Below are 27,736 nucleotides of genomic sequence, written 5' to 3' on the forward strand. Positions count from 1 at the left end.
CATATGGCCTGCAAGCCTTGCACTTCACAGCGTTTCTAGACACTCAAGATGAGCCCATTCTGATATGGGCACTCAACATTTATGCAAACAACCTGACTCCAGGAAATCCAGCTCATCAAAAATTACAACAGTAGAGCAGGATTGCAGATACTCAACACTGAGTCAGTTAACAAATAACTCAGCTCCTGACAGCAAACAGCTGATGTTGGTTTGATCAGGAGTTTAAATTTTAGACCTCACAAGAAGGAATTTCAAAAGAAGGCATTTAGTTATTATGCAAGGAGTATATTAGGGTAATATATCACCCATTCAGCCAAGCTTAAAGTGCCTTCAGTAGGACCAACAGATACAAACAATTGGTCACGCTGGAGGTCGGTTTATTTGGGGCAGTTGAGAAAGGCAAAAAGAAAAAGAAAATAATTAGCACATTGACGGAGGTGACGTGATTCAAAAGCCCACTCAACAAAATTTCTTTTAAAAAAAACTTCATTTATTTAGTGCCTTTCACAACCACCGAACATCCTAAAGATATTTTACAGTCCAGAGTGCTTTTTTGAAACATTGTCACTGCTGTAATTTAGGAAACGTGGCAGCCAATTTGCACACAACAAGCTCACACAAACTGTAATGTGTGAATGAATGGTACAAATTAGCAGATTAAACCTAACCAAAATTATTCAGAAGTCCGTATGGATAATGCCACACAAATTGGATAGCCGTGTAATATGAGCATGGCCTCTGCCCAAACACAACATCATTTAGCTACAGCGAAACAGTGGGTGTGAAAGGAAATGCTCGCCTCCCCCCTCAATCTTCATGCATATCCCACTGCATCTCTCTCACCCTCCCAAGAGTAGAGTTGAAACCATTGGTTGAAGGGTTGCCACTTTTTGGTCACAAAATATAATCAAAACATATACTAATTCAGAAGAAATAGGAGCACTCAGTTAGTTGTGCAATTCACAAATTTATTTACTGAAGGAGAAGATTAGGACAAAACATCAAACCAAATACAATAAACACCAGAGGCAGTAAAACCCACCATGCAGTCTCCTCTGTTCCCCTTCCACTTTAGATCGAAACAAAAACAAGTAATCCTTCTCAACATAGCACCATCCACAGAGTGAATATAATTCACTCCCATTTTTTTTCATGATTATTTTGAAAAATTTTAAATTAACACTTGGCAGGTCAGCTGCAGCTTCCCCCCCACCCCCCCTCCCCCCAAATGAGAACTTTAATTAACCATCCTCTTCTGTGTTTTTAATTGGCATATACAAGCTCTCCTGAAATGCAGGCAATAGCATCCATAAGCCAAATAGGTCAAGTAGCTGTACGTACATGCAACATACTATAAAAGCACAAATTCAAGTTAACAGATACGTACTACAGAGTCCATGTATACCTACCCAAGAACATGACCATTTCACAGAACTGGTACAGGCAGTAATCAAACAACCGAGGTACTGGAGACAACACAGGAGAAAAGTATGCAAGGTAAGAAATTTCTAATATATAGCAATTTGAAAGCAGAAAAGTAATTTGACAAGCTAAAATTAAAAAAATCTACAACCTGTCCAGGGTTTGAAATACACACTGCAGATTTGCCTGTGCTCAATAATTTTACAAATATAGGTCCATAAATGTGCTTGCATTTGAATATAATTGTTAAAAAAGTCATATTTATACTTTATTTTCACAATATTTTAACCATAGGCAATAAGTAATTTACTCCACTTTAACTGCCAAGTATTATTCCAATTCTCTAGCTGAACCATACAACTTGACAATTTAAATCTAGGCACGTTATGCCTTTACAACCACACTTAAAAAAGGAAATTGTGTAAATGAACAACTGATGTTTACGCATGTAACTGTATCACACTGAGCTCAACGTGAAGGGAACCCGCTTGACCAAGTGGATTCCTAACAATGGCAGATATTCGTGATTGGTCAGTCCCAGGCACCATGAGTTTTTCAGACAGCAGATAGGGCGCCTCATGGAAGCACAACCTTCAAGTAACAGGAACAATTTTACTAACAATTGCAGTCTATTCTTGTTAATTTCAAGTCATTTAATTTCCATTCAAAATCTATTTTATTAAAATAACTTTGAATTGTCAGAATAGACTGAATATTCAATCCAGGATTCAATTTCAGAATTCATTAAACTGTATAGCACCAAGCTACAGAACAGAATATTAGACCACTAACCAGTCACTCATTTCACTTGTGCGATAGCTTAAACTTATTTGTTTTGTGATATTACTCAATTATAGGTGCTCAACACTTGTACAAGATTTTTTTTTAACTCTGTCACACACAAGGAGGTCCTGTGTTTGCAGCAGGACAAGACAGACAAACATTTTGCTGATTAAATGAGCAAACACTCACCAATAAGTTGACTTGTTCGCCAACTCAACAGATCAGAGCCAAAAGTAGTGAGTTGTGTTCAAAAAGTCTACTTTTCAGCTGCCAAAAACAAGGAGCTATGATTTGTGACAATCCTTGTTACTGTTTTAGTCAGTGTGCATTCACTTTAAAAAACACACTATATTTGATTGGTCTCAAGAGGGCTAGATAAAAATTGCCTGGTACATGATAGCTTGGCTTCATTACCATACCTTTGCACAGCCCGAGGCAGTTGTTACCTAGCTGTAGTGAAAGAAAGGTCAGGTGAGCAGTGAAAACGTAGGGAAATTTAAAATACATTTTAACACTTGTAGGATGCTGAAGTCTAAAATAAACACACTATCATTGGATAGGACACTATTTTCTTTACACTAGTATAATGGTTCCAGCAGGTGTATTTCAAACCCTGAATGTTTGCCAATACGGGCTTCCTTACCAGTGAAGTTACATATGAAATTTAATTTCAATAGTTCCTGCCAACCTGCATTGAAGTACTGTACACTCAACAGAAAACAGTTTTCCCTCTTAGGGAACTGAGCATTAACATGCTCATTTTCTGACAATATTTAGTATATTCTGAAAAAAAAAGAATTACACAAGATAATGAAAATAGCTACATATAAACACAAGCAGAAATTTTATTTTAGCACCCGCATTTTATGGTCGGTTTATGTGCACCTAAATTTTTTTCAATGAATCACATTGAATAAAATGTTAAAACATCAGAAAAAATTTAGGAGACTCTTACAGGAGGATTGTACATTCCCTGAATAACGAGAGAAGGAAAATAATCTAACAGTGCGATGCCAATGTGTTACATTGTGTGCCGAGGCTAATTAAGTTTCTATTTGTGATTTGCAACCATTATAAAATGAGTGATGAGCTGCACAATTATGCATGTGTGCAGTATTCAGCGCTCTCCGTGGCTCTATGAGATGAGAAGCTGCAACATTTTACACTGCCTTTTCCTTCCAATCAATCAATCTAACTTGATAGCAGAACGACCTGATTACTTGTGCTACATGTTAACCTTAGGAGTCCCACTCTGCTAGTCATTTAAGTCACTGTACATCTGCACCACTTTTGCTACCAAGCTAGATCAATTCAAGGTACCATTAATCAGTTCAGGAAGGACGCCATGTGGTGGGTACCAGCTGTTAATATCTTCTCGACGACACCCAACCTATGGGTAAACTCAGTTGAAAAATGGGTCCAACTCAACATCCATATTCACATCAGGTACCAGTTGATCAACTGCTTCTTTTTCATTAGCACCATATCCGGAACTAGAAGCTGAAAAATCAGAGGCAAACCAGGGATGGTCCAAGATTTCCCGGGATGTCAGCCTTTCCAAAGGCTCACGACGCAAAATGCTACGGATAAGGCATTTCGCCCGTGGGGAGAGAGTTTCTGGAATGTTAAACTGGCCACGTCGAATCTTGCTGAAGAGTGAACTTGGTTCCACGTCATGGAAGGGATACCGTCCAACAAGCATTGTGTACAGCATTACACCTAGACTCCAAACATCAGCTGCCTTACCAGAGTAGCTGCCATTGGTGTTAAGGATCTCAGGGCTCACATAAGCTGGGCATCCGTGCTTGTCTGAGAGAGCGTCGACCTCACCATTCAAGATATAAGCATCCTCCAAGCTTTCCAGCTTTACTCGAGTCCTACAACAGAAGAAAAAAAAAGACATAACATCTTGCCAAGCTAATATGGTCTAGCATTTCAAAGAAACTGCCCAATATACAACACACTGCACTAATTAGAAATTGACTTTAAAACACAGGCTGGATTTTTTTTTGCTTACTCCATAAATGGGTGCAAATACAGACCCTAGATACAGTAGACTTGAAATTTCTACTTTTCACATTAGCAGAATATAGCTACTGGCTGTCCATTTCAAATCTCCTGCTTCATTACCTAATTTCTGGTTACATTTTGCTAAAAGCTGTGTACAAATATGTTAAGTGAAGGAGCCACAAAAACTAATACTACTCTGTGCTATGAGCAGGGGACTTCTATGCCTAGACATATTAACTAGAACTGTAATCTGTTCCTACCACTTATAAAGTTAGAGGCTTCAAGAATAAGCTTTCAACCATAAAGGGGATGAAATGGAAGTCAAATGACATTAATGTTCCTTCTGGCTCCTCTCACATCCAATTCCCACTCTCAAAGCAGGAACTAGACAGTTCCTCAGGAACAACAGAAAAAAGAACGTGAATAAAAATGTCCCTCACTACTTGCAATCCACCAGAGTTGGCAGGCACAGCAGGTCAACTATCTTACCTCTTGATGTTGATAGCATCATTATGGAAAAGGACAAAGATAGAACAGGAGTATAAGTTCTAAATTGGAGGAGGACAAATTTTACAAAGCTGAGGGGTGAGCTGGCAAGAATGGACTTGTTACAGCTATTAGAAGGAAAAACTGTCAAATCAGGGGGAGGCAAAGGCTAGATTCTATGGGCTGAGTGTAGACAGGTCCCACAAAGAAAAAACGGTGGTACTGCCAAATCTAGAGCCCCCTGGTTATCCAGAAGCATACCGGCCAAGATAAAGCAGGATAAGAAAGCTTATGACAGTCACAAATGACTTAATTCTGTAGAAAGCCTAGAGTAGTATAAAAAGTACAGGGGTGAAGTAAAAATGGAAATTAGGAAAGCAAAGAGAGGGTATGAAAAAATATTAGCAGGTAAAATCAAAGAAAATCCAGTACATCAAGAGCAAGAGAATAACAGGAAAGGGTTGGGCCTATCAGAGGTGTACATGGTAACTTGTGGGTTGATGCAGATGATGTGGGCAGGGTTCTCAATGAGATCTTTGTCTATGTCTTCACTAAGGAGAGGGATGATGCAGACATTCTAGCTAAAGAGATGTGGAATATTAGCTGCAATAAGCATAGTGAGAGAGGAAGTACTGGAGGGACTGGCATCCTTGAAGGTGGATAAGTCATCAGGGCCAGATGCATTGTATCCCAGCCTATTGAAGGAAGCCAGGGAGGAAGAAGCAGATACTCTGAGGATCATTTTCCAATTCTCACTAGATACAGGTGACGTCCCAGAGGACTGGAGCTCTGCGAACGTTGTACCATTAGTTAAAAAAAGGTGCACGGGATAGGGCAGAAAATTATAGGCCAGTCAGTCTGACTTTGATGGCGGGCGAATTATTGGAAACAATTCCGAGACACAGGATAAACTGTCACTTAGAAAGGCATGGGATGATCAGGGATAGTCAACATGGTTTTGTTAGGGGACAATTGTGTCTTACTAACTTAATAGAATTTTTTGAGGAAGTAACAAGGAGGATTGATGAGGGTAGTGCAGTGGATGTTGTCTGCATGGATTTTGATAAGGTATTTGACAAGGTTCCACATGGCAGACTGGTCAGGAAAGTGGCATCTCATGGGATACAGGGGAAAGGTGGCAGGTTGGATGCAAAATTACTCAGTGACAGGAAACAAAAAGGTAACGGTTGATGGATGTTCTTGTGAATTGAAAACGGTTTCCAGTGGTGTTCCACAGGGCTCAGTGTTGGGGCCCTTGCTGTTTGTTGTATATATTAATGATTTAGACTTAAATGTGGGAGGCATGATCAGGAAATTTGCAGATGACATAAAAATTGGCCATGTAGTTGAAAGTGACAGAGATAACTCATGATTTCAGAATGATATTAATGGTTTGGTTGAACAGCAGAGAAGTGGCAAATGGAATTTAATGCATCTGGGGAGGGAAAACAAAGGAAGGGAATACTCAATAAACAAAGTCATTGAGAGGGGTTGAGGAAGAGAGAAACCTTGGAGTGCATGTCCACAGGTCCTTGAAGATGGCAGCACAGGTGGACCAAAAAGTATATGGAATGCTTTCCTTTATTGGGCATGGTAGTGAATATAAAAGCAAGGATGTAATGATGGAACTGTAAAATGCTGGTAAGGCCACAGTTGGAATTGTGTGTACAGTTCTGGTCACCACATTACAGGAAGGACATAATTGCTCTGGAGAGAGTGCAGAGGAGATTTACAAGGATATTGCTGGGCTTGAAAATTGCAGCTACGAGGAGAGTTTGGGTAGACCAGGATGATTTTCCTTCAAACAGAGGAGGCTAAGGGGTGACCTAATTGAGTAGTACAAAATAATGAGACACCTAGATAGGGTAGACAGAAAAGACTTATTTCCCCTGGCTGAGGGGACAATTACCAGGGGACATAGATTTAAGGTGATCGGTAGAAGGATTAGAGGACAGGAGGAAAAACATTTTCACCCAGAGGGTGATGGGCGTCTGGAATTCACTGCCTAAGTTGGTGGCTGAGGCTGAAACGCTCAACTCATTTAAAAGGTACCTGGATCTGCGTCTGAAGTGCTGTAACCTACAATGGTATTGACCAGGTGCTGGAAAGTGGGATTAAAATGAGTAGCTAGTTTCTTTCTCTTCTTGATCGTTACAGACACGATGGGCTGAATGGACTCTTTCTCCTCTAACTTTTCTATGGTTCTTGGCTACGAACTTCAGAGACAGGGAATGATGATAGCAGCACAGCCAGCTCCATATACCAAAAGGAAATTACAAAATATTCTGAATTAACATTTAAAAAAGGTAAATCATAGGAGGTAACACTGAAATAACAGCACACTTTTTACACAACATTCTATATTGAAGAGATTTAATATAGCAGGCAATCACTTCTGAAGAGAAGAACATTACCTTACATGAAGAACTATGGACACTTCCAACTCATTATAAACCTAGCTTATAAAATTGACATGCACAAGACTTGATAACATTTGGTCTTCAAGTAAAACCAGGAGAAATCACAGATAACATTTCCTTCTTACTCATGGGATAATAATGACACTTCAGTTTCCAATTCAATATTGCCTGTAATCCACCCATTCAACTGAGAGAGACTCACAGTACAGCTTCAACAATTTATACAACTAGGCAGTGCATTCCAGATCCTGACCACTCGCTGCATGAAAATGTTTTTCCTGTCGGCTTTGCTTCTTTTGTCAATTACTGTAAATCTGTGCTCTCTGGTTCTTGATCCTTCTACCATGGGATCAGTTTCTCCTAATCTACTCTCTCCAGACCCCTTATGATTTTGAATATCTCCATCAAATCTCTCCTCAACCTTCTCTTCTCCAAGGAAAACAGTCCCAAATTCTCCATTCTACATAACTGAAGTTACTCATCCCCAAAACCATTGAGAACCTTTTTTGCACCCTCTCCAAGGCCTTCACATTCTTCCTGAAGCATGTTGCCCAGAACTAGACATACTACACCAGTTGAGGCTGAACTAGTGTTTTATACAGGTTTAACATAATTTCCTTGTTTTTGTACTCTATGCCTCTATTGATAAAGCCTAGAATGCTATATGCTTTATTAACCGCACTCTCAACCTGTCCTGCCACCTTCAATGATTTATGCACATATACGCCAAGGTCTCTCTGCTCCTACACCTTTTAGAATTGCAGCCTTTATTTTATATCGTCTCCCCATGTTCTCCCTACCAAACGAATCATTTCACACTTCAAATACAGCCCATCCAATACAGAAACAACCAATTTCCACAACCATTGATGTGTTCTACCCTGAACCAGCAAAAATTTATTGAAAAACCATTGAAGAACAGCATTTAAATATTCAAAATAATCTTTCATGCACTTAGGATTTCCATCTTAGTTTGTTTCCATAGTGACACCGTGCATGAGATTATACACAAAATGCAAAGCACAGACTATCACAGAATGAGCTCTTTGTTACATCAATTCCTAGGATATTATAGTGTAGACATATTTTGTTGGGCACCCAAGGGTGACAAAAATGGAAGCTATTAAAAAAAATTACATGAATCGAAAGCAAAGCACAAGATATTTTTTAGCATTAGCCTGTCATACAATAAAGAGTTAAAAAGTAATACAATATAGCATTCATACTATGGCAACAACTTTTCTAACAATGGAATTGCTTGTTGAATCAGACCATATGAACAAAACGGGAGCAAATTACAGCAGCAATCTACTCTGAATGGGGCCGACTCCCACACCAATGACAGCTCTCTGCAAGTACAAAGAGTGCTACAAATAAACAAAGCATTATTCAATCAAATAATTCAAAACACCACCACGCAACTATATATAAAAATTGCAATTGCACAACTTGGACAGGAATGTGGCAATTTGGCAATTTATTTTGATATCAGAACAGTCTCCTCCTTGTTGCAACACTTCATTTGGAAATCATTAAAGCTCAGCTCATACAGCTCCCTGGTTAAATGCACATTCAGCATTTGCACAGCAGTGGACTAGTGGGAGTCAGGCTTAATGAATTCTGCCTCAGGTTAAAAAATTTCAGCCATTACATTTTGCCATCTTATAAAATTAAGCATTTGCTTATCACAGCTCCAGTTTTTCCAGAGATCATGTCATAAACATGGAATACTGCTACATGTCCATGCAAGAAACTTTTCATATACAGTCACAAGTTCAACCTCTGGACTCAGCTAAATTAAGTCAGGAATCCACATCACCTCTGCCTCGGGGGTAGATTAAAAAAAAACCTCAAGAGAAGAGAAATAGCCACTGATCATTATCCGGGGGCCGTTGTTGGAAAGATTGCATCTGCGGGATCAGTACTGTGGCTGGTTGTGATATCCCTCATGGTTTTGCCCACCAACCCTCACCACCAAGACTCATACAAAAAGAATACCTTGCTCAAACAGCTAAGTCACAAAGTACCAGGAGCCACACTCAAAATGAGTCACTATATTCAAAAGTGAAGTGGAAAAAAGTTAGAAAACCGGTCACAGAGCAGCAATAAAGCCCCAAAAATGAAGAAATGGAACATCCATTCAGGAGGCACTGAACTGTGCAAAATGCAGCCTTAAAAATGTCAGTGAAACAAAACTATTCTCTCAAGAGTTTCAAACCAATCTCCAATGTTGCTGCTCAAAAAGGGGAGTGAAGAAGAATCAGTATAGATACACATCACACTTCCAGTATATGATATTAAAAAAATCCCTGAATGGAATCACTGAAGGCAGCTAAAGAAAACTCTGTAACCTAATCACTCCAGCTAATGGCAATTTATTAATAATAAAAATTCAAAAGAAACTGAGGTGTGCAGTTAACAGTGTATGTGCATATTTGGGGCTATGAAGTTTAGAGAGGCATAGAAAACCAGCACTGTTTTCAAACAGACCTGCCACTGAAGTCAGAAGGATTAGACACAGAAAATTTAAAACCTGTAATGATCATCATTTGTTATTAACTCAAGACCAACACTGAATTTCTAGAACAACTTCACCTTGCACCATGGAACTCAAACACTTCTAGACAAACAATTACACCAGAATTGCCAGACTTCTGCTACTCATACATCACATCTACCCCAAACTAAGGCAGAGGCAGTTGGGAGTCACTCCATCAGCATACCATGAGCTGATATTGCACCACTTGGGCAACCACCCGCCAGGAAACTCAGCAACACCTCTATTTGTTGCTTCCAGTCAATCCAATTCAGCATACATCTAATAATCAAAAATTAGCCCCAGATGCAAGAAAATCTGCTCCCATGAATTAAGAGTCTGCACTTTCGTATCTCCATATATGCATTACATTTCCAGGACAGGCACATGTTTAATTGGTCACAATTCAATACTCAGAATGCTCCATTCTCAACCTATATTACATTGAAAATGTCCAAAACTAAATCACACTGTGGTTGTCATTAATCCCATACTTTGCTCATGAAATCTGGCTCATAGTATGAAGTTTGGTGAATAACCTAAGCTTTGGAAAGGACTACTGCATGAGATCAGGAATATTTCTCAACACTCTGGCTAAAAGGAGCATGGGAATCTCTAACCAGAGAAGTTCTGTGGCTGATCTTCCCAAAAAGAATCGAAACCTTTTGGTCAGGTAGCTTACGTAAAGGTTACCCCCATGGCAACTTGTTTAAAAATTAACAGATACAATGGGGCAGGCGTTAGAATTAATAATGCAGCTCCCAGCAAGATATTACTATCATATCTAGCTGAATGGTCAAAGTAAACAAAGGCTATACTCTAACCAGAGCAAAAAATATGAATAGTGAGATATAAACTACTTTGAAAGTACCCAGATACATAATTTCACTGCTGGGGATTCAGTTTTGCCTAGAGCTGCTATACTTCTGTTTTAAAAATGTAAGCAAGTGCAATTTTGACAACAATTCTTCACATCCAAATATCTCATCCGTACTAGTAGGAAAATTGTTCACTTGTGCATATTCCATTTCTACCACTAGATGCCACAAGCTATATGTGTAAAGTCTCAGGTGACATAACAAAACACAGTAGTTGAAATAAAGACTAATTGTTATGCAACTGATTAGTTAATTCTCTTGTCTATAACATATGCAGTCAGCTCGCAACATAAATTTGTTGCTTAAAGGTGATACTGACATGCAGACATACCCCTTTAAACAAACAAAAACAAAGAACCAGCACATAAGCAGCACTGGCCACCAATTTCTTTTTGCAGGATCAGTGAGTATTAAAACACTTAAGTAAAACATATGGCTGGCCAATGTCTGCCTAAGTGAACATATCCTCAACTCTCCAATTATAAACTGGAGTTGCTGTCGTTTTTTTTAAATCTAGGTATCTCATTGCATATTAAATATTTAGGTGACAAGTTTTTAAACTTGACATTTCAACTGACCACTGAAAGGTCAATACTAAACAAAAGAAAAAAAAAAAGTGCTACCAAAAAGAAAGGCGTGTGTAACGATAAACCAGCTGGAGAGTTACACCGGCAAGGCTGGGTTTTTAACAAGCAGATGTCTTTTGTACCTTTTCTGGTTTAACAACATTATTACTTTGAAAGTTGCTGGATCTGCTTTCAACTGAAGTTTTAAAATCCTTATGAACTGCAGCAGTTATATTAACCATAGGGACTTCCTCCACCCTTCCACTGTCTTCTGCATGGCCACCTGGGTATGGACAAGGAACATGTGGCAGCTGTCAGTACGCTGGAAGGCCTCCATGAGCAGTGGGCACTGCAGGGACAGGGGTGTTTGATGCCTATGGGTAATATTAAAAATCCCTTTGTTTTTAATGATTTGGTTTTCTATTTGCTGTGCCCCTTTAAAAATGCATTTTTAAAAAATTTGATAACACCAGAGCAACCTGATGTCTCTTCATTTAAATGTAGAAAAAAAGCATATATAATCTGACACCCGCTCCTGTGGTGTATATATATATATATACCCAGGCAGGTTTTAATCGGGCTTATGGAGAAGGCAATGATAACTTTTACATGAGAGAGAAGAAAAAACACCATGCAAGATAAGCCTTTCCAGATTATTGCAAAACAGCTGTGTAGGTAGCAGAGAGGAAACTACGTGTGCCAATGCCTTTCCCATTGCTGTGTGAATGAGACCGCAGAGCAACCCGCCGGAAATACGCTTCTGTCGCCATAGAGACTCGGGGAACCTGCCACCAGGGGTAAGCCTCACCTCACCAATACCACATCTCAAAAAAAAAGAGCTGAATGCAACGAAGCAATTTACATGTTAGCAGCTCCGAGTAATACAACGCTGCACGCTTACTGGAGACTGAGCACTAGCAGGGTGGCCGGAACCACGGCGTGTTTTTCAAGCGCAAAAAAAAACAAGACAGATCAACATTCTCCCCATAGCGAGTTTATTAAAAAAAAAATATCAACTTTAGAAACTTGCCAATTGCAAAAATACAGGTCTACAGCCTGCACGTCAAACTCACACCAGCCTCTGTGCACCGACTGCTGAGCGAAATAATAATTAAAATGATATTCAGCTCTTGCGGTGCTACCAGGCACCGACTGCACCAGACAGAGCTACAACACTACACGTGCTGGGAACACTGTACCAAGCATTCCACTAGTTCAGGACCTTCTATTAGTTAAAAGGTGCATTGCCCTTCCCTATATATATATATATATACACACACACACACATCTGCATTCCAGCTAGCAGCATTCGTGGCAGTTATCCTGCTGTGCATTTTCAGCAAGCTAGCAACCACTTCCCAAATCTCCCTAAGAAATCAAACATCGTTCCTTTGTGCGCCAGAGTGAGTGGGTCCACATTTGTGCACACAAGGGAGGGAGGCATCGCGAGTGACTTGCACAAGTACATGACCGAACTGCTGCGGGCTGTTTAAAAGTCGACCGACTTGCATTAGCGGAAATAAGCTTCTTTGGACAAGGGGGCATATGTACTAAATCAAGCAATTTTCTATCTAGAGCGCACACTCGGGTCAAGTATTGTGGATGTCCATGGTGCGGAATCGAACTCTCTCTCACACACACACACTGCAGCAGCACGTGGCTGACGCAGTCAGTTCTTAAGTTTTTGCACCAAATGCGTGTGAGCTACAAGCAAGCCTCCTTCCGTTACTGTAATCTGCAAGAGTTTGAGGTTTCACTGCGTGGGAAGAACACTCAGCATCTTGTAACAAAACAGCCCATCCGTGTCAACAAGGTCTGTGGTTGTGATGGTCCCCCAACTTGATAATTCTGCCGAATCCCAGTGCGCATTAATAGCTGAACCTACAGCATTAACTTAGGGTTTCTGAGGAGTGCCAGCGTTCCCAGTCTGCTGATCTAACAAAAGTTCAACGTCACTAATGTGTCTTTACTTTTAGCTACTTTTAACCCTCAATAGGAAAGATAAACCTTTAATAGAATAGCAGCCTGGCTCTGTTGGAATGCTTAAGCAAAAAAAAGAGCCCACATGTGGGGGGAAAAAAAAACCATGAAAAGGTTAATAAGGGTTACTAACGTTGTATTAGAGAGACTTCAGTCACCGAAATCATGGTCTAAACAGAAACCAGCAAGGTAATGAGTTACTTTAAATATTTACCAACTGTTAAAAACCGTCATTGGCAAAACATCGTTGGAGTGTAAGAGTTTAAACAAAAGTACAGAATGTTGTTTTATACTGCTGTTATGTCGGGCTGACTGCAATCGTGGGTCACTGTTTATATTAAAACCTTTGCATTATATTTGATGAATTGAAACGGTCAACTGGGCTGCCAATCTTACCGTTCCTCGTCTTTGAATACAAATTTTCTTAATTTGAGATCTCGCAGTACCACGCCATTGTCATGGCAGTGCGCTACAGCAGACGTTATCTGATAGAACAATCTTGCTGCTTCATCCTCTTTGAGCCTCTTGCAAGTGCGAACGAATGAATGCATATCCCCATGACTCTTTTCAAAGAAAACATACGATCGTTGCTCCCCTAGAAGAATTTCAGTTATCTGATTGATGCTTTCGTGCGCAGACAAATAAAAATAAGCTGCCAATGTTTCTTGATATCGACCAACATCGAATACCTGTGGAAACAAAATAAAAAAGTGAAATTTGGTATGCTTTCCTACACTACTCCAACAAGAAGCAATATACAGAGTCGGGGGTAAAGTGGCCCAACACATTCATCGTTTTATATTAAACCACAACTGCTGTGGCTAAAACACAATGGCCCATACGCTTCGTATCCTTAGGGTGCAGCTTAAAAGTTTCAATAAATACCCCCTTTTAAAGTCGCGATTAACGAATGAAACCGAGCCCAACATCAAATTCCAGAAATGTACTAAATTTCATGGATTCAACAGCTCAAGTCCCGTCACCACTCCCCACCACCCCCCCAAAAAAAAGCTTCTCGTTAACAAAGAGGCTGCACTTTCATTCATTTGCCTCTGGTGTATTGTGTGCACACATGTCATTGATTCTGAACCAAATGGCGTTTGACTGGTTAAGCTATCGGTAATTATTGTTTTTACCTTACAAACGAGCTCCTCGCCGCTATGCAAATGCACAGCCCCAAGAACGTGGTCACCCTCTAAAGGCTCCAACAATAGATATTGTCCGATTTGAGAAATGCAATGAGACGAGTTAGGGCTTTCAGGTGGGCTGGGAGAGCCTAGGTTCGGGCTGAAACTCTGGCTGCAGTCACTAGTCCTCACACAAGATAATTCTTCATATTCGTGATGAGTCTTATGCCTCGATCGTCCATACCTTACAATGCTGATTGGACTGGATCTCTGTATGCTCATGGGGCTGTAAATAGTAGTCCTCTTAAAAAATACTTCACTGACAAGCGTTCACGTTTGTATTTAAGTTTAGGGAGTTCGTTTTAACTCCAGAAACTGTAGGAGCGTTTCGCCCGTATCTTGCACTTTGGTCTAGACTTGTAGGTCCAGTTGTATTTTTTCCCCAGTAAGAGTAAAGGAGTTTTCTTTATTTTAAAATAAGCACCATTTGGAGAAATAATGCAGGCTGTAAGTTTATTGCTACAGTTTTTGTCTTTTGCATAGATTGTTCGGATGGATCATATGAATGCAGCTTTTAGAGCAAACAGTCCAATGCAATCAAAGCCCTGATACTGTCGAAGCGGAACGTGGAGCGCCAGCTCACAATGCTTTTTGTTCTTGTGGTTAGGCGAGGGCATTCGCCGCAGCAAAACACACACAACACTGACTGGCCGAGGCGCTTGCACACAAGCCAGCCAGGTGGCGACGGACAGGGGAATTGACTCAACTCCTCACCCTCCAACTCTAGATGGCGTCCGATCCCCTCTGTCGCCGTCTTTCTCTTGTGCAGCTGAAACAAAATAGCCTCAAACTATCATCAAACAAGAGTATGGCATTCACCCTCTCGCATCTGCTTTACAACGTCCAAGTACAACTTTAAAAAGATTTATTTTGCACGCACGCATGAGAAAGTCTTTGGCTGGCGAGTACTTTCCGATATTGGCGAGCACCTATTATATATGCATATGTATATATATATACAATTTTTTAAAAAAAAGTAACAGTCAAGGACAAAAGAGATCAATCGTATCGTGTTCCCACCGTGCAGTCTTAGTAATTCCTCCAAGCCTAGGTTCCAAACACAGCGATGACTTTGAAACTCCAGATGCCTTTGCAATTGCACAGTTGTTGAGATGACGACCTTGGGATGCACAATTTTTTTTTTTGTTGGAGTTTTTGTTTGCAAAACGAAATATGCCGGAAAATAAAAAGGAAACAAAGAAAATAAATATCTGCAGCTTTTTTTTTTGCTCTATATTAAGGGATGGCCGTGAGGACCAGGCCAATCCCTTTTAGCAACAGCCGACATAAGACATCATCTTTCCGCTGCCTGTATATTACTTACGTGGCTGCAATCTGAATAATGTCAGCAACACTGACTCTCATTCAATGCAATCGCTGACTGCGGTCCACTGCGCCTCACACTAACCTGATAAGTAAATGGCCCGCTTCCCGGTTCCACTGAGCTGTCAATCGCCCCGATAGCGACGGCTGATTGGACAGGGGCGCTGTCAATCGAGCTCGTGCGTCACCGCTGCTGATCAGATTAGGCTGCACTCGCTCTCTCACTTGGTTAAGTAGGTGATATCCCTCCGCACCCACTCTGTGTGTATGTGTGTGTGTGTGCAGCTCTTCGGGGTATTGGGGGGGGCTTTCAGTGCACCCAGTGGCCCTGGCACGGCAGGATCCTTCTAAAGAATAACAGTGCAAAAGAAGAGCGGAGTTCCTGCGCTTTTGGTTTTGCAATGACAGGAGTAGGGGAAAAGATTGCTCGGCGGCGCTATTTTCTTGCTACTTTGGTATTCAATGAAGCGGCGGAGGGTTCGGCGAGGTGTGTGAGCGGGCTCGCAACCTGATCCTGAGCAGCTGCGTCTCTTTATTCATAGTTATTCATAGAGGAGGTGAATGCTGAGGGCAGCCTTGCGCAATACACTGAGGAATGTAGGCAGCAGGAAGAAAGCCACAGGCAACAGCATTCTTTCTGCTGGCTCTCTCCCTCCTTCCCAAAGTAATACAGATGTAGCATATTCCCGGTATATTTAGGAGTTACAGGTGCATATAATAAATCTCTTACCCTCCCACCATCGAACCTCCCCTACCTAACAAAAGACACTTTATTAAAGGCAATGTTTGTACCTTAAGTTTGTCCATGCATTCATTGCAACCACCAAAGATGTCATGGTTAAGATTAAGCTTCAGAGAGTTACTGGCATAAATATTCATACGAGTTATTTCGCACATTGCATATTGTGCACTTCCTAAAAAAAAAGTTTAAACCATGGCCTTCCCTGGGCATGGCTATTTGGCTTCCTCCAATTGCTGCGTAGTGGATGCCTCATCTTGTATTTTTTTACATTAGCTTGGAGGTTTGCCAGCTTGTGTCTTCTGCTCTCTTTATTTTCACATCAATGACGTATCCAGTCATAATATAGTCATAGAGGTCTACAGCACAGAAAAAGGCCCTTCGGCCCATCAAGTCTGCGCCGGTCAAACAAATACCGAACTATTCTAATCCCATTTTCCAGCACTAGGCCCATAGCCTTGTATGCCATGGCATCGCAAGTGCACATCCAAATACTTCTTAAATGTTATGAGGGTTTCTGCCTCTACCACCCTTTCAAGCAGTGAGTTCCAGATTCCCACCACCCTCCGGGTGAAAAAATTCTTCCTCACATCCCCCCTAAACCTCCTTACCTTAAATCTATGCCCCCTGGTTATTGATCCCTCCACCAAGGGGAAAAGTTCCTTCCTGTCTACCTTATCTATGGCCCTCATAATTTTAGACACCTCAGTCATGTCCCCCTCAATCTCCTCTGCTCCAGGTAAGTGGTAAATCTCCTCTGCACTCTCTCTATTGCAATCACATCCTTCCTATAACGCGGATTTCGGAACTGCACGCAATACTCTAGTTGTGGCCTAAGCAGCGTTTTATACAGTTCCAGCATAACCTCCCTGCTCTTATATTCTATGCCTCGGCTAATAAAGGCAAGTATCCCATATGCCTTCTTAACTATCTTATCTACCTGTCCCGCTACATTAAGGAACCGGTGGACATGTATGCCAAGATCCCTTTGATCCTCGGTACTTCCCAGGGTCCTACCATTCAGCGTGTATTCCCCTGCCTTGTTTGTCCTGCCCAAGTGCATCACCTCACACTTATCCGGATTACATTCCATTTGCCACTGATCAACCCATCTGACCAGCCCATCTATATCCTCCCGTAATCTAAGACTATCCTCCTCACTATTTACCATCCCAACAATTTTCGTGTCATCCGGGAACTTACTGATCAAACCTCCTACATTCAAGCCTAAATTGTTTATATATATCACAAACAGCAAAGGACCCAACACCGAACCCCACTGGACACAGGCATCCAGTCACAAAAACACCCCTCAACCATCACCCTTTGTTTCCTGCCACTCAACCAATACTGGATCCAATTTGCCAAATTGTCTTAGATCCCATGGGCTCTTACCTTTGTTATCAGGCTTCCAAGTGGGACCTTATCAAAAGCCTTGCTGAAGTCCAAGTAGACTATGTCAAATGCATTGCCCTCACAGATCTACATACCTGGTCACCTCTTCAAAAAATTCAATCAAATTGGTCAGACATGACCTCCCTTTAACAAAACCATGCTGACTGTCCTTGACTAATCCCTGCCTCTCCAAGCGTAGATTAATTCTGTCCCTCAAACTTGCTTCCAATAATTTCCCCAACACTGAGGTTAGACTGACTGGCCTGTAGTTCCCTGGTTTATCCCTTCCTCCCTTCTTGAATAACGGTACCATATTGGCTGTCCTCCAGTCCTCTGGCACCTCTCCTGTGGCCAGAGAAGTATTGAAAATTATTGCCAACGCCCCTGCTATATCCTCCCTTGCCTCACTCAACAGCCTGGGATACATTTCATCCGGGCCTGGAGATTTATCTACTTTTAAGCCTGCCAGACCACTTAGAAACTCCTCCCTTTCTATGGTAATTTCTTTAATTATATCACAGTCTTTCTCTCTGATTTCCATATCCATGTCATCCCTCTCACTTATGAACCCTGACACAAATTATTCATTTAGAACCCTACCTACGTCTTCCGGCTCCACACACAAATTACCACTACGGTCCTTAATGGTCCTTACTCTTTCCCTAGTTATCCTCTTACTCTTAATGTACTTGTAAAATAACTTTGGATTTTCCTTTATTTTACCTGCCAATGTTTTTCATGCCACCTTTTTGCTCTCCTAATTTCCTTTTTAAGTTACCTCCTACACAGTCTATACTCCTCCAGAGTTTATGCTGTTTTGAGCCCTCGGTATCTGCTATTAGCCTCCCTTTTTCCCTTTATCCAATACTGTATATCCCTCAACATCCAGGGTTCCTTGGATTTCTTGGTCCCGCCCTTTGTCTTTACTGGAATATGTTGGCCCTGTAATCTCACTATTTCCTTCTTGAATGAGTCCCGCTGTCCACTGATTTACCTAAAAGTAGCTGCTTCCAGTCCACTCTGGCCAAATCATATCTGATCTTATTAAAATTGGCCTTCCCCCAATTTAGAACTCTGATTTCTGGCCCTTCCTTGTCCATTTCCATAACAACCTTGAATCTAACGGAGTTATGATCACTATCTGCAAAATGCTCCCCCACTGATACCTCTACCACATGCCTGGCTTCATTCCCTAAAACTAAGTCTAGGACCGCCACCCCCCGCCCCCACCCCCCACCCCGCCCCCCACCCCGCCACCACTCCCTTGTAGGACCTTCTACGCACTGGCTTCAAAACCTCCCCTGGATGCATTTTAAGAATTCTGCTCCCTCTAAACCTATCACACTATGACTAACTCAGTTAATGTTGGGGAAGTTGACCCCCCCCCCCCCCCCCCCCCCCCCACCCCACTATTACTACCCTATTATTTTTACACTTCTCTGAAACTTGCCTACATATCTTCTCTTCTATTTCTCTCTGACTGTTTGGGTGCCTATAGTACACTCCCAGCAATGTGATTGCTCCTTTTTTGTTTTCAGTTCTACCTATATGGCTTCATTTGAGGAGCCCTCTAAGATGTCATCCCTCTTTACTGCTGTAATTGATTCCTTGATCAATATTGCGATACCCCCTCCCCTTTTACCTCCTTCCCTGTCTCGCCTGAAGAACCTTTCTCCTGGAATATTGAGCTGCCATCCCTGCCCCTCTCTCAACCATCTCTCTGTGACAGCAATGACATCATACTTCCATGTGTTAATTTGTGCCCTCAACTCATCTGTCTTATTTGTCAGACTCCTTGCATTAAAATTAATACCATCCAACTTTGCCAAACTCCCTTGTGCCTTAACTGGCCTATAATTTCTATGCCTTCCAGGCTCACTTACTCTCTCTTCTAATGTTGGCTGTGCATCTCCTGCTGCTGAACCTTCTCTCAGGATCCCATCCCCCTGCCAAGTTAGTTTAAACCCTCCCCAACAGCACTAGCAAACCTCCCCGCAAAGATGTTGGTCCCATTCCGGTTCCGGTGCAACACATCCGCCTTGTACAAGTCTCACCGCCCCCAGAAACAGTCCCAATGTCCCAGAAATCTGAAGCCCTCCCTCCTGCATCATCTCTCCAGCCACGCATTCATCTGGACTAACCTCCTATTTCTATACTAACTAGCGCATGGCACTGGAAGTAATCCAGAAATTACTACCTTTGAGGTCCTGTTTTTAAATCTGTTTCCTAGCTCCCTAAATTCTGCTTGCAGGACCTCACCCCTCTTTCTACCTTTGTTGTTGGTACAACCTACCCACTCTGGTAAAAGGTTTCACTCCTCATAAAATTCCAACTGCCATGTGTCTGTCCATTCCAACAGCCTATGTCCTCTTGACACTTCCTTCTCACAGTTCACAATACTTCCAGGTTTCATGTCATCCACAAATTTTGAAATTGTGCCCTGGACATCCAAGTCTAGGTCATTAATATAGATCAAGGTAAGCAGTGGCCTAATACTGATCCACAGGGAACCCCAGGATATACTGTTCTCCAGGTCGGGGAGAAACTGTCTGTTTCCGGTCATTCAGTCAACTTCCTACCCACTCGTATTCCTCTATGCTCTAAATGAATTAATGAATATATCTAGAATAAAAAGCTAGTCTCAGTAACCAGATAGTTGTAAAATCCCATCTGGTTCACTAATGTCCTTCAGGGAAGGAATCTGCAGTCCTTACCTGGTCTGGCCTACATGTGACTCCAGTCCACAGAAATGTGGTTGACTCCTAACTGCCCCCTGGAAGGGCTCAGCAAGCCACTCAATTTTATCAAACCACTACAGAAAAGTCGAATAAGAATTAAACCAGGCGAACCACCAGAATCGACTGAGGCACTGCAGCAACTAGCCAAGGCACCTTTGACAGCACCTTCTAAACCTCTGGTCTCTAATACCCAGAAGGACAAGGGCAGCACTCACATGGGAATTCCACCAAATTGCCCTCCAGGTCACACACAATCCTGATTAGGAAACATATCACTGTTCCATCACTGTTGCTGGGTCAAAACCATAGAACTCCCTCCCTAACAGTACTCTGGGCGCATCTACACCAAAGCCCTGCAGGGGTTCAAGAAGGTGGCTCACCACCACTTTCTCAAAGGCAATTAGGGATGGGGAATAAGTGCTGGCTGCACCAGTGATGTCTATATCCAACAAACGAATAACAAAAACACACATATAGAGGGTAAGTTTAACCTTACTCATCTAGCAGCAAATGATGACATTGGATCAGCAAAGTGCAGCCCCTGCAGAGTGAATCCCCCCTCTTCCTTCCCACACTTTAACCATTTGAGGTTAAAAATTGGCTTCCCACTCCCGCTCTGCTGCCCACGCCAAACGCATTATGGTTTGGGCAGCATATTATTAGGAAAAATGGGCTTGATAACAAGCCTAAACGACTCTTAATTATTCATTTAAATATGGCGGGCGGGCTGCCGGTTTCAGGGCCTGTCTGCCACCCATATTATGGGGTTGAACTTGGGGGTAAGTAGGGAAGGTGGTGGGATGGGTGTCCACACCATTTTACATACCCACCACTGTGGGAAACACATTCGCCAGGGTCAGGTAAAATTTAGCCCCGTGTGTGCATAATTTTCAAAGCAGTGCAATATAATTATAACTAATGTTATACAAAAGATGAAACAGTGTTTACTGCAGAAAAAACTAATTGCGATTATCAAGCAAAATTGTTGCGAGCTGATAAGCAACCTGGGAACACGTGCAATTTGTTTTTGCTTACCAATGGAATACTATCTTGTTTAGTGCATATTGTTACAACTGGTCCTCGGGCAAGGTTCCCCCAATTTGTTATGATCCCGTGCGAGATACCCCAAATTGTTAACTTCCTGAACGGGAGCACCAATTTTGTTATGCTCCCGGGCGAGGAGGAATAAGCTGTTCCCCTTCTTTATTCTACCCCCTCGGTTGGTCACAACAAGGTTAATTTCAAAAGGATCCCTTCCCACGTGGATACCTGGCTTTCTTGAGTCAAAGAAAGAGTAAGTTTGTTAGTTACTAAAAAAACCTGAGAAAAAAAATAATGAAAATGCAACACAGATATACACAAATCAGAAATGAGAAGCGGAGTCCAAAAATAAAAGGTAAAAAAGATATTTGAATCACCCTTTGGCTTGTCCATGAGGATTAGACGGCAAAATGTTACGGCCGTTAAGTTGGATGATTCCGGTAAAGCTGACTTTGGCAGTTAAGCAGTTGGTTTGGAGGCACTTGGTTCTGCAGGTTAGCTGAAGGAGCAGTTCTATTTCCTTTTTGACTTGTGACTTGTGACTTGTCTCTAGCAACAGAGAGAGACGTTTTTTACCTGCAAGCCGTAGGGATGCCTAGTTGATGTTCTTCAGCTGTGACCTTCACAGCACACACTAGCACACCAGAACTAGAACACCAGAACTAGGACACACAGACCAGGTTTTCAGCTGGCTTTTTAATCCCTTTTCTTACGTATTCCTGGAAGGGAAAAACAAACATGTATTTTGCCCAGAATCTGCTTTCTTTCAACTCAGATTATTCCTACATTCTGAGATATAACTCAACAGGAGATGGTGTTTGCTGAGATGGTAATTAGTCCCCATTGCTTCTGCGACCACAGGAGATTAGAGTTCAGCCTTTTGCATTGCATCCTTCCCTTTCAAATGTCTCTGTCTGAAGTAGGCATTGACACCTTTTGGGCGTGACATTCCATGTTCTTGACTATTCGGTCAAGTGTAACCCACATTGGAATTTTCCAGCAAGTGATTGCTTTACATTCTCAGCCAATTTTTGGTTGTCTGTTTTTTTCGAAAAAAAAACTCATATCTTCCTTTAAAAGTTCAATATGTCCATAGGTAATTTGGGCTGTGATCCACTGTCATGACAATACTGCATCATTTTTAGAACTAAAAAGAAAAAATAGTTAATTCCTATTTTGGTAGGTATAGAGGGATAGGGGTGGAGATTGATCAGGGAGAGGAAACTGTTATTTCATCTACCTGGGTTGAATTCAAACCCATATCATGGCATCAAAAGGGGTCATCTACTCCATCTAAACTCCTTTGCTTTAGTATCTCAGCCGTTATATGAGTCAATGAGATACTTTTGAACTCAGCCTTTTTTTTGTAAACCTTGTTCTTTCCTCCCTCTTGCATATAAAGAATTAAATAGAATTAATTATTGGTTTCTTAATTGATATTATTGTGGCTTATTTGTACAGAGCAATGCTGATTCTGCACCAATGTTGACCTAAGTTATCTATAGTTATTAATAGAACCCTTCCCCTGGAAACCAAAAAACTTGAATAATTGAAAGTCAAACCCTTTGATAAGAATTAAACAAAAATAATTCAGAAATCATACAATTAAATACACCGAGAAGATATAATGTTGTAAAATCGATTAGTTCCCCATTGGAGTTTAATTCCCCTTTAAAACCACAATTGGCTGTATTCTACACAAAAATCTAACATTTTTTGTGTTAGCAACAGTCTTGCTTTAGATTGTTTCAATGTAGTAAGATGGCACATAAATGCAAGGGCCTTTACTTTAACATGACTAGTGCTGTAAGTCTGATGCAAAATAAGTCTGGTAAATAAAAAATATTATATTAAATCATGCTACATGAAAGATTTGCTAACCTTTCCAGATACACTGATGAAAAATAATCATAGTTTGTGGTCAACTAACATGACAATTTTGATCAGTTTCATTTTCAGTCAAAATAGGAAATGAGATATGACAGTGAAGGGAATGAACAACTTCTTAGATAATCTACTTTTATATAGTAAGATTTGTATTGATTGTGCTTTTGTGTTCTGCAAGAGTCAACATGGCAGCATGTATTCTTTTGGGAGGCAGATAGGAGCACCACTATTTCGTAGTTTCCCACCCCACATCATTCAGATGCCCTATGACCTTTGTAATGGACAATCCTTTTAAATAGATCTTTTGCAAATATTTTGGAGTCATCTGCGTTGAGCTATTCATCAACAGCTAAAAGTAATAGCATATATTTTGAACTGAGGATATCACAATTTTATATACTGTACATACATTTTCATTCATGTAGCAGGCTCATAAAAGATTGATTCTATTTCACACTGTATATTTAAGTTATAAATATTTGTTTATAATAAGGATTTCTATGGCAGCAAGCCCACATCTTCACCCCACATAATTTGTGTTAATAAAAGCAGCTTTTGTTGCTGTGGCGTATTATGCCCTGTTGTTTTCCCTTTTGCAAACACTTAGTTATTCCAAGATTCATTATTGAATTACTTATTGATTATACTTTACATTCTATTCTTTTAAAATTGAAGGTTTCCATAGAACGCTGATGTAAACACTGCACACTTTACTGTGTTCTTTCTCACGACTGTTCAGTGTGAGGTCATGGGAATGTTGCCATTATCTATTTAGTAATCTCTGGATGCTATATCTGTTTGCCAAGAGCAAATGAAGGGCATTTCCAACTACCACATAAAGTATTTGAACTTCTCTCCAGCCTCTATATGACAATATAGGAAGTGCCTCGAAACAGTATTGACTAAATAACCTGACTATTTACTCAATATTGTTTTGAGGCACTTCCTACATTGTAAAAAGATGTTCACATTGCTATTGCAATTCTAGATCAATATGTGGGCGAGATTTCAACTCACTCAAAACCCATCCGCTTGCACAAAGTTAAAATCAGTTTCTATATGTATCATATTCTTTGGCATACCTTTGTAATTTCAAGTTTGAATGCAATTTTTTTCCCCCAGCATTAACAGCTCAACTTTAACTCCCATGCTGGAACATGGCAAAACAAGCAGCAAACTCAACATGGAGCGACAGTAGCAAGGCTCAGCTGATTTTAATGGCTGGGCCTCATTAATATTCTGCTTGCCAACGTCCCAACAAAAATGGCAGAGAAGTCAGTGGGAGGCAGCTGCGCAACTATTGAAATTGGACATCAAGAGCCACCGCTAGGGACCATGGGCACAGTCCCAGGCTCAAGGTAAATGCTCCGGGAGAGGAATACCAATCGGGGAGAGGATGAAACCTAGAGCAGGGGACATGAAAGGTTTCCTTGTGGGACCCAGAGAGACACTGTTGGTCCTCTCGGTCCACAAGGAAACCTGTAAATTAAAAACTCATTTTGCTGGTGGTTCTCTGGCCTTGGTTGCTGCTCCTTGTAGCTTTTGCCTGGTGGGCTGCACAAGCTTGAGCTCCACATTTCAGAGCTTGAGCAGCGGCTGGAGTCACTGAGGTGCATCCGTGAGGCAGTAAACTACATGGAAAGCATGTTCAGAGAGGTGGTCACACCGCAAGTTAGGGGCAAGCAGGCAGATAGGGAATGGGCGACTGCCAGGCAGTCCAAGAGAAACGGGCAGATAGTGCAGGAGTCCCCAGAGTTTTCCATTCTGGATATCAGTGAGGCTGATAGATCCTTGGAGGAGTGCAGCAAAAGCCAAGCTCGTGGCACCATGGGTGGCCCAGCTGTACGGGAGAAGAAGAGCGGAAGGGCAGTACTGATAGTGGAATCTTTAGTTAGGGGAATGGGACAGGCGGTTTTGTGGCCATCAACGTGACTCCAGGATGGTTTGTCGCCTCCCTGGTGCTCGGTTCAAGGATGTCACAGAGCGACTGCAGGATATTCTTGTGGGGGAGGGCGAATAGCCAGAGGTCATGGTCCACATTGGTACTAATGCCATAAGTAGAAAGGGGGATGTGGCCCTGCAATCAGAATTTAGGGGTTTAGGAAGAAAATTAGCAACCAAGGACCTCTAAATTAGTAATCTCTGGATCACTCCCAGTGCCACGTGCAATGAGTAAAGAAATAAGAAGATAAGACAGATGAATGTGTGGCTGGAAAGATGATGCAGGAGGGAGGGCTTTAGATTCCTGGGACACTGGATCTGGCTCTGGGGAGATGGCACCTGTACAAGACAGGCGGGTTGCATCTGAAAGGATCCGGGACTCAGTTCCTTGCCGGGCATTTTGCTCGTCCTGTTGGGGAAGGTTTTAACTAACTCAGCAGGGCTGTGGGAACCAGGAGAGAATATTAGGTAGTAATACCAGGGTGCATGGAATGATGATGAAACAGATAGCACTAAAATAGAGAATAATAAGTTAATAGATGGAGCCAGAGTTAGGGGACAAGTAATGAAGTCAAAATCAGGATTACACTGCATGTATGTGAATGCACGGAGTATAGTTAATAAAATTGGGAAGTTACAGGCACAGATTGCCTTGTGGGATTATGATGTTGTGGCAATAATGGAGACCTGGCTTAAGGGAGGGCAGATCTGGATGTTAAATATTCCTGGTTACAAGGTGTTCAGAAAGTATAGGAAAGGGAAAAAAGGAGGAGGGGTGGCGTTTTTGCTTATTGAGAGTATTGCAGTACTGGAAAAAGAGGATGTGTCAGAGGATTCAAGGACAGGATCAATTTGGCTAGAGCTAAGGAATAGGAAGGATGCAATTACATTTCTCGGTGTAATATATGGACCACCAGCTAGCGGGAAGGAGATAGAGGAACAAATCTGCAAGGAAATTACAGAGGTGTAAATATCATAGAGTAGTTATAATGGGGGACTTTAATCACCCGTGTATAGACTGGGATAGTGGTACTGTAAGGGGCAGTGAGGGACAAGCATTCCTAGATGGTGTTCATGAGAATTTCCTACAGCAGTATGTGTCCAGTCCAACAAGAAAGGAGGCACTGCTAGACCTGGTTCTTGGGAATGAGGCAAGCCAAGTAGGTCAAGTGACAGTGGGGGAACATTTAGGGGACAGTGATCATTGTATCATAAGGTTTAGGATGATGGTGGAAAATTACATTGGTCAATCCAGAGCAAATATAATTAACTGGCAGAGAGCGGACTTCAATGGAGCAAGGACGGAGCTGGGCTGTATAGACTGGAACCAAAGGATGGATAGAAAAACAATAGCTGAACAATGGGCTACCTTCAAAGAGGAGATGGTTTGGGCACAAAGAGGAGAAGTTGGGCTTCCTCAAAAGGGAAGGGTAGGACAAATAAATCCAGAGCTCCCTGGATGACAAAGGAGATAGAAATTAAGCTAATGAAGAAAAAGTGTGCTTACAACATGTGCCAGGTAGCAAATTCAATTGAATCAATTGGTCGATCAAGTCCATTTATTTAAATTGCTATATATAGTCATTACATTACTTGACTAGTGATCCAGAGGCCTGGACTAATGATCTGGAGACATGAGTTCAAATCCCACCATGGTAGCTGGGGAGTTTAAATTTAAATATTAATTACCATCTGGAATAAAATGCCACTATCAATAATAGTGATAATGAAACTTGTGGATTGTTATAAAATGTCCTAATGTCCTATTGGGAAAGAAATCTATCTACTCTGGCCTACATGTAACTGTGATGTAGTTGACTCTTAACAACCTTCTAAAATGGCCTAGCAAGCCACCAGCACTTTCTCAAGAGCAACTCAAAATGGACAATAAATGTGGCCCACTTCCTGTGAATGAATTAAAGCAGCCTAGCTCACTGCTGGAGCCTATGGCACTGTAATCCAACATGAGTCATCAGCTGCAAAAGAGGAGGGGAGCAAAATGCAAGAATAAATCATCAGTAACGTCGATATTTTCAACCATTATTGTCTTACAGAAAAGAAAGTTGCACAAACAGTTTGAATTATAGTTGATGCAAATTAATTCTTGTGGATTCTAAAAGCTCTGGTTAATTATAGAGCTTAGCACTGAACACAAATCCATATTGAAAATTAGTTCACGTATTTAGAAAATACACAAATTTTATACTGTGGATCATTCTGAAAGTAAGTTTACTTGCCTTATTTTTCTTATTTAAATTAAATGCAAAATGCATGTAAAAGGGAAAATGACTCTTGGTGCTTGCATGACATAATGTTCTATATCTCATTATAAGTTCCTCTCCAGTATGGGTGGTTTTAGATCTGGAAAATGCTTGATAAACCATTTTAAAGAAAACATATATAT

General features: G+C 41.3%; 1 protein-coding gene across 2 annotated transcripts; it reads right to left on the reverse strand.

Annotated features, from left to right (window-relative positions):
* Positions 1-947: 947 nt before the first annotated feature.
* On the reverse strand, positions 948-15,656 carry trib2 (tribbles pseudokinase 2). 2 transcript variants are annotated; one of them, XM_078541598.1, is made up of 4 exons: positions 15,593-15,656; positions 14,218-15,388; positions 13,478-13,770; positions 948-4,082 (listed from the first exon to the last, which is right to left on the reverse strand). In XM_078541598.1, exons 2-4 carry the CDS (start codon positions 14,488-14,490, stop codon positions 3,608-3,610), a joined length of 1,041 nt encoding a protein of 346 aa, XP_078397724.1. In that variant the 5' UTR covers positions 14,491-15,388; positions 15,593-15,656; the 3' UTR covers positions 948-3,607. The 2 variants fall into 2 exon arrangements, with proteins under 2 accessions (XP_078397724.1, XP_078397725.1); XM_078541599.1 differs by having other exon boundaries at positions 948-1,466; positions 3,952-4,082; positions 14,218-15,652.
* Positions 15,657-27,736: the final 12,080 nt, after the last annotated feature.

This window comes from Cetorhinus maximus, chromosome 5 (assembly GCF_964194155.1).
Source record: "Cetorhinus maximus chromosome 5, sCetMax3.hap1.1, whole genome shotgun sequence".
NCBI lineage: Eukaryota > Metazoa > Chordata > Chondrichthyes > Lamniformes > Cetorhinidae > Cetorhinus > Cetorhinus maximus.

Coding starts and splice junctions, on each gene's coding strand:
- trib2 (XM_078541598.1), bottom strand. CDS start 14,490: ATGAGCATACAGAGATCCAGTCCAATCAGCATTGTAAGGTATGGACGA. Junction 13,771..14,217: donor GCGAGGAGCTCGTTTGTAAG/GTAAAAACAATA, acceptor TTGTTTCCACAG/GTATTCGATGTTGGTCGATA. Junction 4,083..13,477: donor GTATTCAAAGACGAGGAACG/GTAAGATTGGCA, acceptor CTTCTGTTGTAG/GACTCGAGTAAAGCTGGAAA.